Source organism: Lissotriton vulgaris, chromosome 2_1, assembly GCF_964263255.1.
Source record: "Lissotriton vulgaris chromosome 2_1, aLisVul1.2, whole genome shotgun sequence".
Lineage (NCBI taxonomy): Eukaryota > Metazoa > Chordata > Amphibia > Caudata > Salamandridae > Lissotriton > Lissotriton vulgaris.
Window position 1 is genome coordinate 1,828,261,871 of NC_141687.1, and position 14,953 is coordinate 1,828,276,823.

General features: G+C 49.2%; 1 protein-coding gene across 7 annotated transcripts in view; it reads right to left on the reverse strand.

Moving 5' to 3' along the window:
* KIF23 (kinesin family member 23) overlaps positions 1–14,953 on the reverse strand; it is a 208,610-nt gene that overhangs the window by 124,921 nt on the left and 68,736 nt on the right. For all 7 annotated transcript variants that reach the window (XM_086957943.1, XM_086957945.1, XM_086957940.1 and 4 more), the window contains exon 7: positions 1,425–1,595. In XM_086957943.1, coding sequence (XP_086814069.1) covers positions 1,425–1,595 — 171 coding nt within the window. The remainder of the gene's footprint in view (positions 1–1,424; positions 1,596–14,953) is intronic.

Consider the following 14,953-nt stretch of genomic DNA (forward strand, 5'->3'; position numbering starts at 1 on the left):
GGATTCTCTTTGCCACTCCCAAGCAGAGTTCAGAAAGAAAAAAAATCAGTATGGTGGATCTGGTACTCAGGCTCCATCGACTGGTGGATAAAACAAGTGAACCTAAATAAATAAAAAAAACTTTAATCAGGGTTTTTGTGGACCTTCTTTGAATTTGAAAATGTACCACAGCACCTTTTATGAAAAGCTCTTGAAGAAATGGGGGTTTTCATGAAGTTGTTTTTCTCCGCTGTAGGGCTAACTCCCCCATAGACTAACAATGGTTAGCTTACTTCAGTTTGGGACCAGATCGAGAAATGCTGTTTCCATTCAAATGATTTGCAATTTAAAATCAGTCATGATCAGTGTAATTGTGCTAAAGTGAAGTGGGGTCTAAATAGGAATGTCACTAATCTTATTGCAGTTGCCTAGGGGCACAAAGGTACGTGCTAACCACAACACAGTTTACATTTGTTGCAAAACGATGCCTTTTTGTGTTCTCAACACCCATTTTTCATTCTTTTGGGAAGTCGCCTGCTGGGAACCTTGAACTCTAACACTGCTTTCTAGTGCCTAATGTATGTGCTCTGACCCCTAAAAAATATTGAAACTGGCTTAGACCAAATTGGAACATTTAACTTTGCTATGAAGACATAGTATATGGTGTAACTCTAGCATAGAATGGTAAATGTCACTTTTGAACTACAACACTTCCAGTGCCATCCATTACAGTGGCAGTGAAAACATTGCTTCAAGACATACCTTGTGCAGCCCGACATCAGGTTAAACCCCACTGCATAGACCTGTCAAAATGACCCTTCTGACAGGTGGGAAAAACTGATTCCAAATATTAAATAAGTCACCTCTAAGCTCATCCTTCTGCCCACAAGGTAAGGTGCATAAGATTTAGGAGTGGACACGCCTGACATTAGAAATTGCATGTTTCCCTCTGAGTGGCCCAAAAGACATGGCCACTAGTCAGGCTGGAGCTGACACATAGGAAAAGTCAAAGCTTAGATTACACACATATATACCTTTTGACCTGTACTAGCCACAGACTCCATTCAAAGAAATATTTTACACAAAAAAAACCCACGTAATGGTAAAGTCGGATTTTAATTACATCTATGAGAAATGTAACTTCGAAAAATACCACCACCCTGATGGGGGATGGGAGGAGGGATGGAATTTGCAGTCTCTCGCTCACAACTGCCTAGCACCTTAGTCTGACTAAGGTGTGAAAGAGGTATAAAGGAGATGAACTCCGATCAAGGGATTGTACAAAGTGCAGACATTCTGAGGGGTGCGGAAGTGTTGATATTTTTAGACAGTACACAAAGATTAAATAACACAATAAGACCAGAGCGTTTACTTGAAAAATGTATCACTTGCAAAATTATAATTAAGACACCAGAGAAGAGGGGTTTGCAGAAAATGTCACTTACTTGGGCTTAATTGGGTCAAACGGTACTTCCTCCAACAGATCATAGATGTAATTATTATAGATTTCAATATAGGATACGAAAACGCTGAAGACACTGTCCTCATCAACCTCATCCACTTTGCAGTGGTCTAGGACATTGATCATGTCGGCAAACTCTGGGTCCAATTTCTGTCTGCAAAGGTGTAATGACAATTGATTAGATGCTGGCCTTCCATCGACTCCTTTGGAATTCCAATCAGTTTATGTACTTCACACAACAAAAACCTTCATCAAATTCGGAAGTTAAAAGTCGTGCACTACATTCTCACAGAAGCTTTCAATTGTAGCATTCTTCATAACCAATGGTTGTAGGAAAATGCCCTATTTAGACATGGTCACCCCCATTTTTTGCATATTATCAGATGCAATTTTGACAGAAGTGCAGTGAGCTCCTGCTATCCAGGTCTCCAGTGCCAGAACGCTTTCCCTAAAACTATACAATTGTCTTCGCAATTGCCAATACCTTTAGCAACCCCTGTAAGCCACTAGTAAATGGCCTCCCTGGGCAAGGGGGCTAAAGAGGGTCCCGAAGGGCTGCTTTATGTACTGTACCACCCTAATGGATTCCTCAGCACCAACTGCAGGCTGCGTGCTATGATGCAGAGAAGAGTTAAGCCATGACATAGCACATCTGTAGTGTGCCAAGCCTGCAGACACTGCATGCAATATAGGCAAGCCATTCCTACAGCAGGCCTGACAGCCCTGAGGCACGGTACAATATACTCTTCGAAAAATCTTTGGTATGGAGGTCAGGGGATCTTCGGAACTGGAGGGTGAAAGGATCCTTTAGTTTGTCAAAGGATGAGGGGATTCCTACTCCCTAGAAACAACAGAATAAACAAAGGAATCCCTCTGCTAGAAGAGGCAAAATTCAAGAGGGTGGTTAAAACGTGCCACGCCTATACACCACCTCAGTAGGAGGTGGGGAAAAGGGAATTTAATCAACCACCCTCTTGAATGTTGGCTCTTCTAGCAGAGAGATACGTTTATTAGGATGCACTGTACTACAAGTGTGGACAGATCTGCATGAGTAAATAAGTCCCTGTGATTTGTCCAAATCGATTCGGAGATATTAAAAGTGAACAAGAAAGCCATTTTGAGAACAAGTGCTGGACACTGGTGTTTACGAGGTCCCCAGCTACATGGCGGCTTCACAAACTAGAGATATTGGTTATCAGACATCTCTTATTCATAAACCCACACTGATTCCAGGGGTGGGTTTACTAATTTATGCACCCAGAGGACACCTTAGAGGTGCTCCCTGAAAACCTATTAACTACTCGTGTGCTGGCGGGCTGGTGTAGACCAGCTTGTCACCATAGACAAGTGTCCAATGCCCTGAAGGCGATAGCCCGCACTCGGAGGGCAGAGACAATGCCTGCTCCAGCCAGAGGTCTGATTACCTTCTACAATCAGGATGGCCAAGTGTGGAAAAGTGCCTCTCTTGCAACGTTTGCCCCCCAGCTTGTGCCTGGAAAATGATGATTGGCAACTTCAGTTCCTCTGTAAGCCAGTGTGCCACGTCGAGCAGCACTGCCCAAGGTATAGGAAACTCACTGCTCTAGCAGTCCTTACAAGCCCTAAGGCATCTCAGGTGTGGGCACATCTGCATTAGCAGATATGCCGCTACAATATTTAAGTCTATTCTTTAATATTGTAAATGCCAGGGAAGCTATAGAGAGTACATGGGCTGGAAACTCGTCAACTCCAGTTCCCTCGCACCATGATGGCTTCACTGAAAAATACACCCACATAGGTCCGTGTTAGATTTAATCAAAACATGTACTTGGAGTGCCCCTTGAAAACCTACCAACCCTCTTGTGGTTCTCAGACTGGATTTAGGGAGCCTGCCACCACCAGATAGGTTTCTGAACCCCCGGGTTGAGAGCCTCTGCTCGGAGGACAGAAAAAAAAAGCACATCCTGGGCAGAGGTGTCACACCTCCTCCACCAGGATGGGTACAGTGGGAAGCTTCAAAGGCCTGCCCCCTTCGTAATGCGACCCCAGCCTCTGGTAATAGCAGTAGATGGTTGCTCCCGGTACAAGCCCCAATTTTGGCAGGAGAACCAGCGGTAAAACGTAGGAAGAATAGGTGTGACCCCCTTCGCCAACTCCACCCCTCAGGTGCACACTTTTCAGTGCCCACCATCTTGAAAATGGTGTGACGTATCCAGTCAGGGCTAGGACTATGCACCCCCTCCCACAAGTGTATGGCATAGTAATGGGCGTAGACACCCCAGGTAAGGTACCATTGGTCCCTACCCGTTACTCTCCCGTAAAGCCCCAAAGAACAAGTTACTTACCTTCGGTAACGCTTTTTCTGGTAGATATAATATCTGCCTGTAGATTCCTCACCTTGTGAATATCCCCTTGCATCAGCAACATTTGGTAATTCTTTTTGAAGCTTCGCGCCGACGTGCACGGCATCACAAGCACGGCATCCCAAGCACGGCATCACAAGCACGGCATCACAAGCGACTCTGTTGACGTCACCAACACCATAATAGGCCCACGCCGGCGTGATGACATCAGTTCCGCCCTTTTTTCCGTGCCTTCGAGGAACACGGACGGACCGATGAAAGTAGATATATACACATGTATACACAGTACACAAATGTCAAGATAACACACAGTGTGAAGCAAATGCAGGAAAACAATTGAAATAAAATATTTCCTTGACAATAAAAATATCTACATTACGATAACTCAGGTATAGAAGAGTGGACAACGGGGAGGCGGGTGGGTCAGTGAGGAATCCACTGGCAGATATTGTCTCTACCAGAAAAAGCGTTACCTAAGGTTAGTAACTTGTTCTTCTGATAGATACATCTGCCAGTGGATTCCTCACCTTGTGAATAGAGTCCCACAGCAGTCCCCACTCCCGGAGGAGGGTGTCCACTCCCCTATACCAGAAAATCCTGGAGGACCGAGCGTGCAAAGTGGCCGTCCCTACTCACCTCAGTATGGTATGAAAGGCATATAGGGCGCAGGAGCACAAGCCTGGGAGACACCCAGATTAAATGCTAATGGACCTGTGGGACCAGCCGGTGTGAGAAGTTGGCCTGATATATGATGCTCACTAGTTCTAGTGATCACCTTGTATCAGTCCAAGCAACCCTTATGGTGATTGGTTGTAAGTCAACCTTATAGACCAGCTATCCTAATGGTAGCATGGACAAAGCAGTCTTAGGCTAAACTCTTTTGGCATGTGAAGCCAGCTGTTTTACCACATATAACCCCTTGAATACCAAGTGAAAGGACACCACACAGGTTGTTATGTAAATAAACAAGTATTTATTAACTAACATACACCTCTGAACTCTTTATGAGGTCAGAGGGCTAAGCACATGACAAACTCTTAGGAAAAATACGTTTAGGTTGCAAAATTTACAATGGTGCCCTAGGGGCACGACAAACCATATACTAAGTAAGTGGAATGTGAAATGCGATAAAAGGAATGGAGCGGTCCAGAGGCTGTAGGATCGCTGGGACCACGCTATACTCACTCTAGGTAGGTACTAGGAGGCCAACGGAACGCGTGTGCAGAGTGTGAACTCACACGCGAGATGCGTAACAGTGTCTATGGACAGTACAAGTCAAGAAAAAGGCGAGTACGGACAATCCTGACTAGGTAGAACTAAAACGACTGTGGAACTGGACACTAGGAGAGTCAAGCTACCCTTGAGCACCGAAATGCTCGTGTTACCTCACCCACGGGCTGCGGGTGCATAGGTGCCAAGTCGTGTCGGGTTCCGGCGTTGAAGTCTATGGAGCCTGGAAGAAAAGATGCTGCAGGCGGTCAGGAGGAAGATGTCTGGTGTGATCCAAGGGTGGATCAGTGAAGAGAAGAACCTGAAAGCAGAGGGGACAATGTTCAAAGTCACTAGCCAGTGACTGGAGTGGAACCCGGAGTGGAACCAGATGTCGTCGTCGCGATCAGGTGAGGGTGGACGCTTGTCTCTGCAGCCACGTGGACCCGGTGGTGTCTTCGACGACCAGGATGGAGGCACGAACTGTCCCACGCAGGCTCTCGCTGTCGGCGGTGTCGGCTTCAGATTCGGAGTCAACAGGCCTTGGCAAAGGCAACCCACGCGGTGAGTGGAAACGGCGTCTGGAGTGGACCAGGAGGGTCTGGGGTGCTCCTCTTTTGGAAGGGAGCAAGGGCCAGCCTGGAGCAACCAGACCAGCAGTGAAGATTTCGGAGTTCGTCGTCTAGGAGGTCACTAGCCAGCCAGCCAGTGACCAGACAATGCGTCGAGCAGCAAACAGGCAGAAGGGCCCCACGCAGATCACGTGGATGCTGGAGGGCTGGTTTTCGGTGCAGGAACTGCTCCGGGTCGGGGCTTCTCAGTCCCCAAAGCACTTGGACGAGGATGCCTCTGAAGTCGTGCTGGAGAGAAGTGCTGCTTCTTTCAAGATGGCCGGTCCCACATGTCTCGTCGCACCCACGGATCTCAGCTATGCTGCAGATGTAGGTAGAGGTCGGAGAGGTCTGGGAATCCGGGTCTCGTCGGGCTCTGAAGTCTGGATCCTTGCAGGGAGACGACAAAGGGAAGCCGCTGGACGCTGATGGTGCCTGCTTGTGCAGGGTGGACACTCGTTGCCCACAAGGGAGATTTCTTCAGTCTTCTGTGGAGCAGAATATCGAAGTCCAGAGTTTCTTCTTGTAAAGTTGTTCAGGATAATCTCATTTGGAATGGGACCAGCTCCTACCTTTATCCGGCTTAAGGGGGCTGTACTACGACTAGGTCCCTCCTCTGGGTGGGACCAGGAAGGGGGGTGGTTACACCCCCTATCCTTTGTCCGGGCTTGTGCCAGAGCTCGGACTGGAGTGTCCCAGGAACTGGTTTAGACCGGAGTATGCACAGGGACACCTTGTGTGCCCCAGGCATGTCTCATTCCTTTCAGCCCTGTCCTAACTAATGCACAAAATCCTGTCTGGGGTGGTGCTAGCACCTCCCAAGGCAGGAAACCCTTTGTCCGAGCCTCCCTCGCTGGAAGGACTCCCAGCAGCAGGAGGTCAGACTTGTGTCTGTGGTGGCAGCATTCATTTTGTGATGCTGAGGCTCGAGTTAACTTTAACCGGGGTTCACAGTTACATACATGTCGTGTCCTCTAGAAGGGTGGAATGCTACCCCCGTCGCCAGAATTGGCGAGGGGGTAGTATTCCAATTCGTATGACACCTTACTCGACATGTTTTGATAATGTTATACCAAAGTTGGCAATAACCGCGAGGATTATAATGCACTTAAGAGTATATGGTATAGCGTTATCATGGAAACAGCTAAAGGACTTGGTTCCGAAAGCTGCAGACAGGCTCAGCTCATGCTAGAGCACCATCTCACATAATTTCAAGCACTCTGCCTTCAGGATTGATCAGGCCTGCCACAGGAGTGACTGATAGGAGGATATGTGTCCATTTTAGGGTTAGATATAGGGATACTATACCTAAAGCAAAGGGTGATTACACCACCTTGCCCCAGCTGATTGATCAGCCAGTTGTGTCAGATTTGGATGGCCAGCCAGGGGTGGCATAATACATGCTGCAGCCCCTGGTAGGCCCTGGGTGCACCTATGCCCTGGGTACCTAAGGTACACTGTACAGGGGCTGATAAGGTGACTCAGTATCCAATTAGATATGCACCTAAGGTACATGGTTGTCAATTTAGAGAGAGCACAGCTAGGCTGTGGGTCTGATTAGCAGGCCCACAGCCAGGGAAAGTCAAACCAGTGAAGCAAAAAGCAAAAATCGGGGGTGACCATAGGATTGCAGACCCTATTCTCCTACAACCGGTGCGCCAGAGGGGTACATTGCCCTGGAGTAAACTCCAAACATGGCATTCAGGAACTGAGTTGGATCCTGACCTGGAGCCGGAAAGGCTGGATAAGAGCCCCCAGGTTGCTCTCGAGGGAGCAGAGTCGTCTCGACCTCGACCTCGACCTCAGGCTGGTGCACCGGGGTCGACGAACCCGCAGGCAACTGAGCCTCGCCTTCTCCATCTTCCTCCTCCTCCTCACCTTCATCCTCCTGACCAGAAGGATGGGACGGATCCGGAGACTGATTCGCTAACTGCTTCGGTGACTTAGGCGAATCCGCATGCAAAGCCTCACCCTCGGAGTCCTGTGCTTCCGAAGCCACGGCTTCTTTACAAAGTAGCTTCACCTGCGACTTCAGTCTTGGACTCGAGTCTTTCTCTGAGTGATGGTGAGACTCATGACTCCTCTTCTTATGCTTCTTCCTCGAAGCATGCGCTGAAGACGACTCAGAGTGCGATCTCGAACGAGACCTCGAACGCAGAGTTCGCAACTTCGAACTCTTCTTCTCCTTCTTACTCTTCAACTTTGCCACGAGGAGTTTTGTCTCCCTCTCTTAAAGAGCCTTCGGAGTCATCTTCTTACAAGAAGGGCAATCTTCGACGTCATGGTCGGAGCTCAAGCACCAAACACAGCACTTATGTGGGTCAGTGATGGACATCATCTTGCCACATTCTCCGCACACTTTAAATCCAGTCTTCTTCGAAGACATCTCGACAGAAGACAAAGAAACACCAGCAGAAACACAAAGTAACAAAGTAACTGTACAGCTACAGACGATCCCTTGAAAACAGAGTCGACGATGCGGAAAAAAGGGAACTGATGTCATCACGCCGGCGTGGGCCTATTATGGTGTTGGTGACTTCAGCGTAGTCGCGCGCGATGCCATGCCTCTATCACGTCGGCGCGAAGCTACAAAAAGAATTTCCGAATGTTGCTGACGCAAGGGGATATTCACAAGGTGAGGAATCCACTGGCAGATGTATCTATCAGAAATCTAGTATTTAGGGGTCTCCCCAAGACCCTGAAAAAAGATTGCTTCTACACAGCTCTTCTTTGTTGGTCGTCAAAGACTGAAGACACTAACTGACCTTTACCCCAGCCCTACCGGCTGTCTGCAGCCCTCTAGGGCCCAGCTGAAGAACAGCGACTCACCCCGCAGAACAGCGACCTCCAGAACCCTGGGAGGACTGACTGCCTGCCTTCAAGAAACACTCCTAATCTCCCGTGGACAGCTGACCGGCCCAGAAGAAACCATCCTCAAAGAAAAATAACTGACCTGAGTAATCACAAGCTCGCCTGCGGATTTACCTCCAAGTGGCCCACCAGTCCTGCAAAGGTTTTTCAGCGCTTCTGAGCACATGCCCACCATGGATTGACCCCTGCCGGACTCCTCTTCGACACCTGCAGGCTCAACTTGAAGACTTCCCCGGACTACGACCTGCCCAGTAAGTTTTCCGACGCCCAACAACACCCCTGCACCAGAAGCCCCTGCTCCTTGGGGACCTCAACCACTGGTGTCCCTGCATCCTCTAGAATCTCTACTTACCTGGGCAGCTGTGGGTTTCTTCGTCCAGCCTCCTGGCCTGAGCCTGAAGTATTTATTCAAAACCAATCTCCATATTGAAAACTATGAGGGCCCAACGCAGTTTTGGCACTTTGCACCCGGTCGCCCCTGTGCTGCAAAGGTTGTAAGTTTGTTGCTGCCTTGTGGCCCCCCCCCCTCCCCACCCTTGTACTTACCTTAACCCCCAGTAGATCGATTCAGGACACACCTTTACTCACTTGTGAGCAGCGCGACTTCAAGTACCCCAGTCTCTATTGGTTAACATTGGATGCATGACCTCTAATTGAACCTCAGCACCCGGCCACCCCTGTGCTGCTGCTAGTGCAATCTTGGAACTGATTTGAACCCTGCCTGGTACAGACTAAAGAACCCGAAGACTGAATCCAAGTCGAGTACTTCCCTGCAAAAACTGCCATTTTGTTTTCCTCCCATAGGTTAACATTGCAAAGCTTGAAAATAGTCTACTTCATAAGTAAATAGTATCTTTCCTGATATACACTTACCTTTTCGCGAACATCTTGATCTTTAAATAAATCTTGAAAGAAGCTTTTTTTATTTTTAAATTGGTTTGGATCACCTTTTTGAGTCGCATGTCATTTATTAGTCAGTGTGTGCATAACAAATGTCTTACACAGTATTAGGCCCAAGACTGCCCACCTACACTACCACATATACAGCACTTTGGGTTTACATGGAGCCCTGTACACTTCTGCAGGAAAATCACTGGACTCTGTGCATGATATAACCACTTAGTGGAATACCATATACAGAACCAGCTTCCTACATTGGTGGCAGCGGTGGGATACAAGACTTCACATTTGTCGTACCACTTGCTTAATAAGTGATTCCACAAGAGGAAATCCAAAATGGTCTTTAGTTCAAATGGTTTTACCAAATGAACAAGTTACTTACCTTCGGTAACGCTTTTTCTGGTAGATACAATATCTGCCTGTGGATTCCTCACCTTGTGAATATCCCCCTTGCGCCAGCAACGTTCGGAAAATTCTTCGTAGCACGCCGGCGTGGACGACGTCATAGGAGCACGGCATCGCGCGCGACTCCGTCTGACGTCACCGACTCCATATAAGGCCCACGTCGGCGTGATGACGTCAGTTCCGCCCTTTTTTCCGTGCCTTCGAGGCACCCGGATGGACCAACGAGTATATATATATATATATATATATATATATATATATATATATATATATATATACACACACACACAATGTACACAGTACATGCAAATCAAAAGCAATTAAAGTGCAAAACTATACAAAATCAGATATACAAAATAATTACATTTGCACATAAACCCAGGTATAGCAGAGTGGACAACGGGGAGGGGGAGGCGGGTGGGTCAGTGAGGAATCCACAGGCAGATATTGTATCTACCAGAAAAAGCGTTACCGAAGGTAAGTAACTTGTTCTTCTGATAGAAACATCTGCCGTGTGGATTCCTCACCTTGTGAATAGAGTCCCACAGCAGTCCCCACTCCCGGAGGAGGGTGTCCACTCTGCTACACCAGGAAATCGGGGAAAACAGAGCGCGCGAAGTGGCCGTCCCTCCTCACCTCAGCATCCAAGCAGCAGTGCTTCGCAAAAGTGTGGAGGGAGGCCCAAGTCGCGGCCCTGCAAATGTCCTCAACAGGAACACCTCTAGACAATCTAGAATTAGCAGACTTCGCTCTAGTTGAATGAGTTCTAATACCCTCAGGAGGGTCCTTACCCGCCAGAGAGTAGCAAATCTTGATGCAGAGAATAATCCATCTGGAAAGTGTGCGCTTGTGCACCGATCTGCCCTTCTTGCAGCCAGCAAAACCCACGAAGAGCTGATAGTCTATTCGATAGTCTTTAGTCCTATCAAGATAGAAACTAACCGCTCTCTTCGGGTCCAGGCGATGAAGCCTCTCCTCCTCCTTGGAAGGGTGTGGGGGAGGATAAAAGGTAGGAAGGGTAATGGATTGACCTAGGTGGAAGGGAGTAACCACCTTAGGCAGAAAAGCAGCCCTGGTCCTAAGAACCATTCTTTCAGCATGGATGGAAAAAAACGGGGGCTTGGAACTAAGAGCTTGAAGCTCACTTACCCTCCTTGCCGAGGTAATTGCAACTAAGAAGACCGTCTTAAAAGAAAGAAGCCTCATTGGACACTTGTGTAAGGGTTCAAACGGCGAACCCATCAGATAGGTTAACACAAGATTCAAGTCCCAATGAGGCACAATGAAGGGAGAAGGAGGGAACCTATTAGTGAGTCCCTTCAAAAACCTCAATACCACAGGAAATTTAAAAAGAGAGGGCTGATCCGGCAAACAGAGAAAAGCCGATAAGGCCGAAAGGTAACCTTTGACAGTGGCAACAGCAAACCCTTGCCGTGCCAGAGAAAGAGCAAACAACAAGATATCAGATAAATGAGCCTTTAACGGGTCAACATCCCTCTCCCTACACCAAGATACAAACTTAGACCACCTATACGAATAAATGGACTTGGTGGAGTCGCGCCTTGCAGAAAGTATGACATCCACCACATCGTGAGGGAGAGAGAAAGAATTCAGATTGTATGGCCCGCAATTCTAGAAGGTTGATGTGAAGCAACCTTTCCTCCGGAGACCAAAGACCCTTGACCTCCAGATGAGCACCCCACCCTAGAGTGGATGCATCCGTTATCACCGTGGCCACCGATGGTGGAAGCTGAAAAGGCTTTCCTTGAGACAGATGGCCTTCCACGCCCCACCAAGACAGATCCGCCGCAGTTTCTCTGGAGATCTTCACTAACTCCCCGAGATCTCCGTTGTGTTGATACCACTACCTGCGGAGGCACCACTGGAGTGCCCTCATGTGCCAGCGTGCATGGTTGACCAGGAGAATGCAAGAAGCCATCAGACCGAGCAGGCGAAGGACCTTCAGGACCGGAACAACCGCTCCATTGTGAAATAAAGGAATCATTTCCTGAATGTCGCGAATCCTTTGCGGAGGAGGGAATGCACGACATATAGTAGTGTCCAGTACCGCACCTATGAACAGGTTGCGCTGGGAGGGCACCAGGTGAGATTTGGGCACGTTTATCGAAAAACCCAACCTGAACAACAGCTGCGAAGTCTCTTGCAGGTGATGAAGCACCTTCTCGGGCGACTCCGCTTTGATCAGCCAGTCGTCCAGATACGGGAATACAGGTATCCCCGACCTCCTGAGATGTGCCGCCACCACTGCCATCACCTTGGTGAAAACTCGAGGCGCAGTAGTAAGACCAAACGGAAGGACCGCAAACTGGTAGTGTTGCGATCCCACCGTAAATCGGAGATACTTCCTGTGCGACTTCAGGATTGGGATGTGAAAATACGCATCCTGCAAGTCGATTGACACCATCCAGTCTTCTTCCAACAGCGCTTGAAGAACCTGCGCAAGAGTGAGAATTTTGAATTTCTCCTGCTTGAGATAGAGATTCAAAATCCTGAGGTCCAGGATTGGACGTAACCTGCCATCCTTCTTGGGGATCAGGAAATACCGGGAGTAGCACCCCTGACCCCTTTCCTGCTCTGGAACCACCTCTATCGCACCTTTTTTGAACAAAGCCAGGACTTCTTCCTGCAGGCGAACAAGGTGGTCCTCCGAACAAAAACCCTGGCAAGGAGGGTAATTGGGAGGGAACTCCTGGAAAGGAAGAGCATACCCATTTTCTACGAGATTGAGAACCCAAAGATCTGATGTAACCGATTCCCAATCCCGTAGAAAATGAGTAAGCCGACCCCCCACCGGAGCCACATGATCCAGAATGGCAGATCTAGGGCTGCTTTGCTGCAGAGGAAGGGGGTTGATTATTAGAGGAAGAGGAGGAGTAGGAGGCCTGGCGTCCACGACCACGGCCCCTTTGCTTTCCTCTGTAGGTTTTATACAGAGGATTCTGACGCTGCTGCTGCTGTCCTTGGTTGTAGGGACGAAAATTGGATCTGCCAAAACCCCTGAACTTCCTAGCCGCAGAGCCCCTTGTCTGAACGCCCAAAGACTTCGCCGTAGCCCGGCTGTCTTTGAATCTCTCCAGAGCTACGTCAGCCTTCTTGCCAAAGAGGCCTGTCCCATCAAATGGCAAGTCCAACAATGTAGACTGAACATCAGAAGAAAAATCGGAGGAATTAAGCCATGCAGCCCTTCTTGTTGCAACAGTAGAGCCCATAATCCTGGCAACAGAGTCCACCGTGTCCATACCACTCTGTATAACCATACGAGCTGCAGCCTGAGTATCAGCAACCACCTCGTTAAAGTTCTTCCTATCGTCCTCTGGAAGCTTAGAAGAAAGTGGTTTAACAGAGTCCATCAACGCATGAACGTATCTCCCCAAAAGGCAAGTAGCATTGGTGGACTTCAAGGCCATGCTACCCGAGGAGAAAATCTTTTTAGCAGACTGGTCCAATTTCTTAGAGTCCTTGTCTGCCGGCACCTGAGGGAAGGAAAGAGCCCGCAGCCCTGCTGGAACAGGCGGCCTGCACTACCAGACTCTCCGGTGCAGGATGCGAGGAAAGAAATTCAGGGTCATCAGGAGCCACCCTGTAACGCCTTGCCACTGACCTGGAAACCGCAGGAGCAGACAAAGGTCTCTTCCAGACCTCCTTTATTGGTTCAGTCAATGCCTCTGTAAAAGGAAGTGTAGGCTCCACAATTGAAGAAGGCGAATGCAAAACTTCCGTAAGGATGTTGGGCTTGTATTCAACTGTGGGCAAAGTCAAGCCTAGCAAATCTGCAGCCTTCTTAATAACAACATGATAGGGTGCTAAGTCCTTAGATGGAGTATCTGAAACGGACGGCAAACCCCACTCAGGAGAAAGTTCCAGGTCACTTGCGTTTTGAAGGTCCTCAAAACAATCCCCCTGATCTTGCAACTCTCCTTCCTCAACCTCGGAGTCCATATACTCCTTCTCCTCCAAGAGGCGTTGTGCCCTGCGCCTCGACCATTCCATGCGGACCGAAGTCGATGGATCCGGCAACGACTCAGACGGCGCCGGAGCCGACGTCGACGTCGAGCGAGGAGCCTGAGGACAGGAAGCACCACGATCCGAATCACCACGAAGCCGATCCGGAGTCGGCGAAGCCGCATGCGAAGTCGACGACCTCGGCGGTGCCGTACCGAGCCAAGGAGTACAAGGCGTCGGCATAAACGGCATAAAGGGGGCCGGGGCATAAGCCTGGGGCACACCCAAATTGAAAGACAAAGGACCCATGGGACCAACAGGCGCACCAGTGGGGTACATCGCCCTCGAGTAAACTCCAAACATGGCGTTTAAAAACTGCGAGGGATCCTGACCTGGACCTGGAAAGGGTGGGTACGAACCCAACGGCCGCTCCGAAGGAGGCTGATCCGACAAAGGCGCACCCTGGCCCTCTTGTTCTTCAGGCTCCACAACCGGAGTCGGTGCTCGAGGAACCTCTTCTTCATGCACCGATGAATGGTGCGACTCCAGATCCTGTTCCGGCTCCTGAACCGGAGAACCAACGTGAGATCGAGCCGGAGAAGGAGACACGAAGTCCTTGTGATGGTAACGTGACTTCTTCCTCAAATCCGAAGACTCCTTGCCAGAGTGGTGTCTGGAGTGATGTTAACTCCTCTTATGCTTCTTTCTCGAGGAGCTCGAAGCATGGCCCGAGGCCGACTTGGATCCGGACCTCGACCTCCCTCTGGACCTCGATCTCTCTCTGGACCTTGATCTCTCTCTCTCTTGACCTCGACCTCGCCGTGGCCCTCGAAGCCGACCTCGACTTCGACCGCGACAGCTGTCTCGACTTAGAGTGCCTGGACACCGACCTCGAAGACCTTCCGGCTTCTCTTTCCTTCACCTTTGCAAGCAGAAGTTTCGCCTCCCGCTCTCGCAAGGCTTTGGGGTTCATCTTGTCACAGGAACGACAGTTCTTAACATCGTGACCCGAACCAAGACACCACAGACAGTCGGAATGCGGATCGGTGATCGACATCATCCGGGAACAGGAACCACATAGTTTGAAACCTGTCTTCCTCGACGACATCCTCGGCAAGAAGTGAATTCCAACAGAGAAACTGTAACAGCTAAACAGAGAAAAGATACAAAAGTATCGCAGAAGATCCCAGAAACCGTTAGCGTCGACGGCG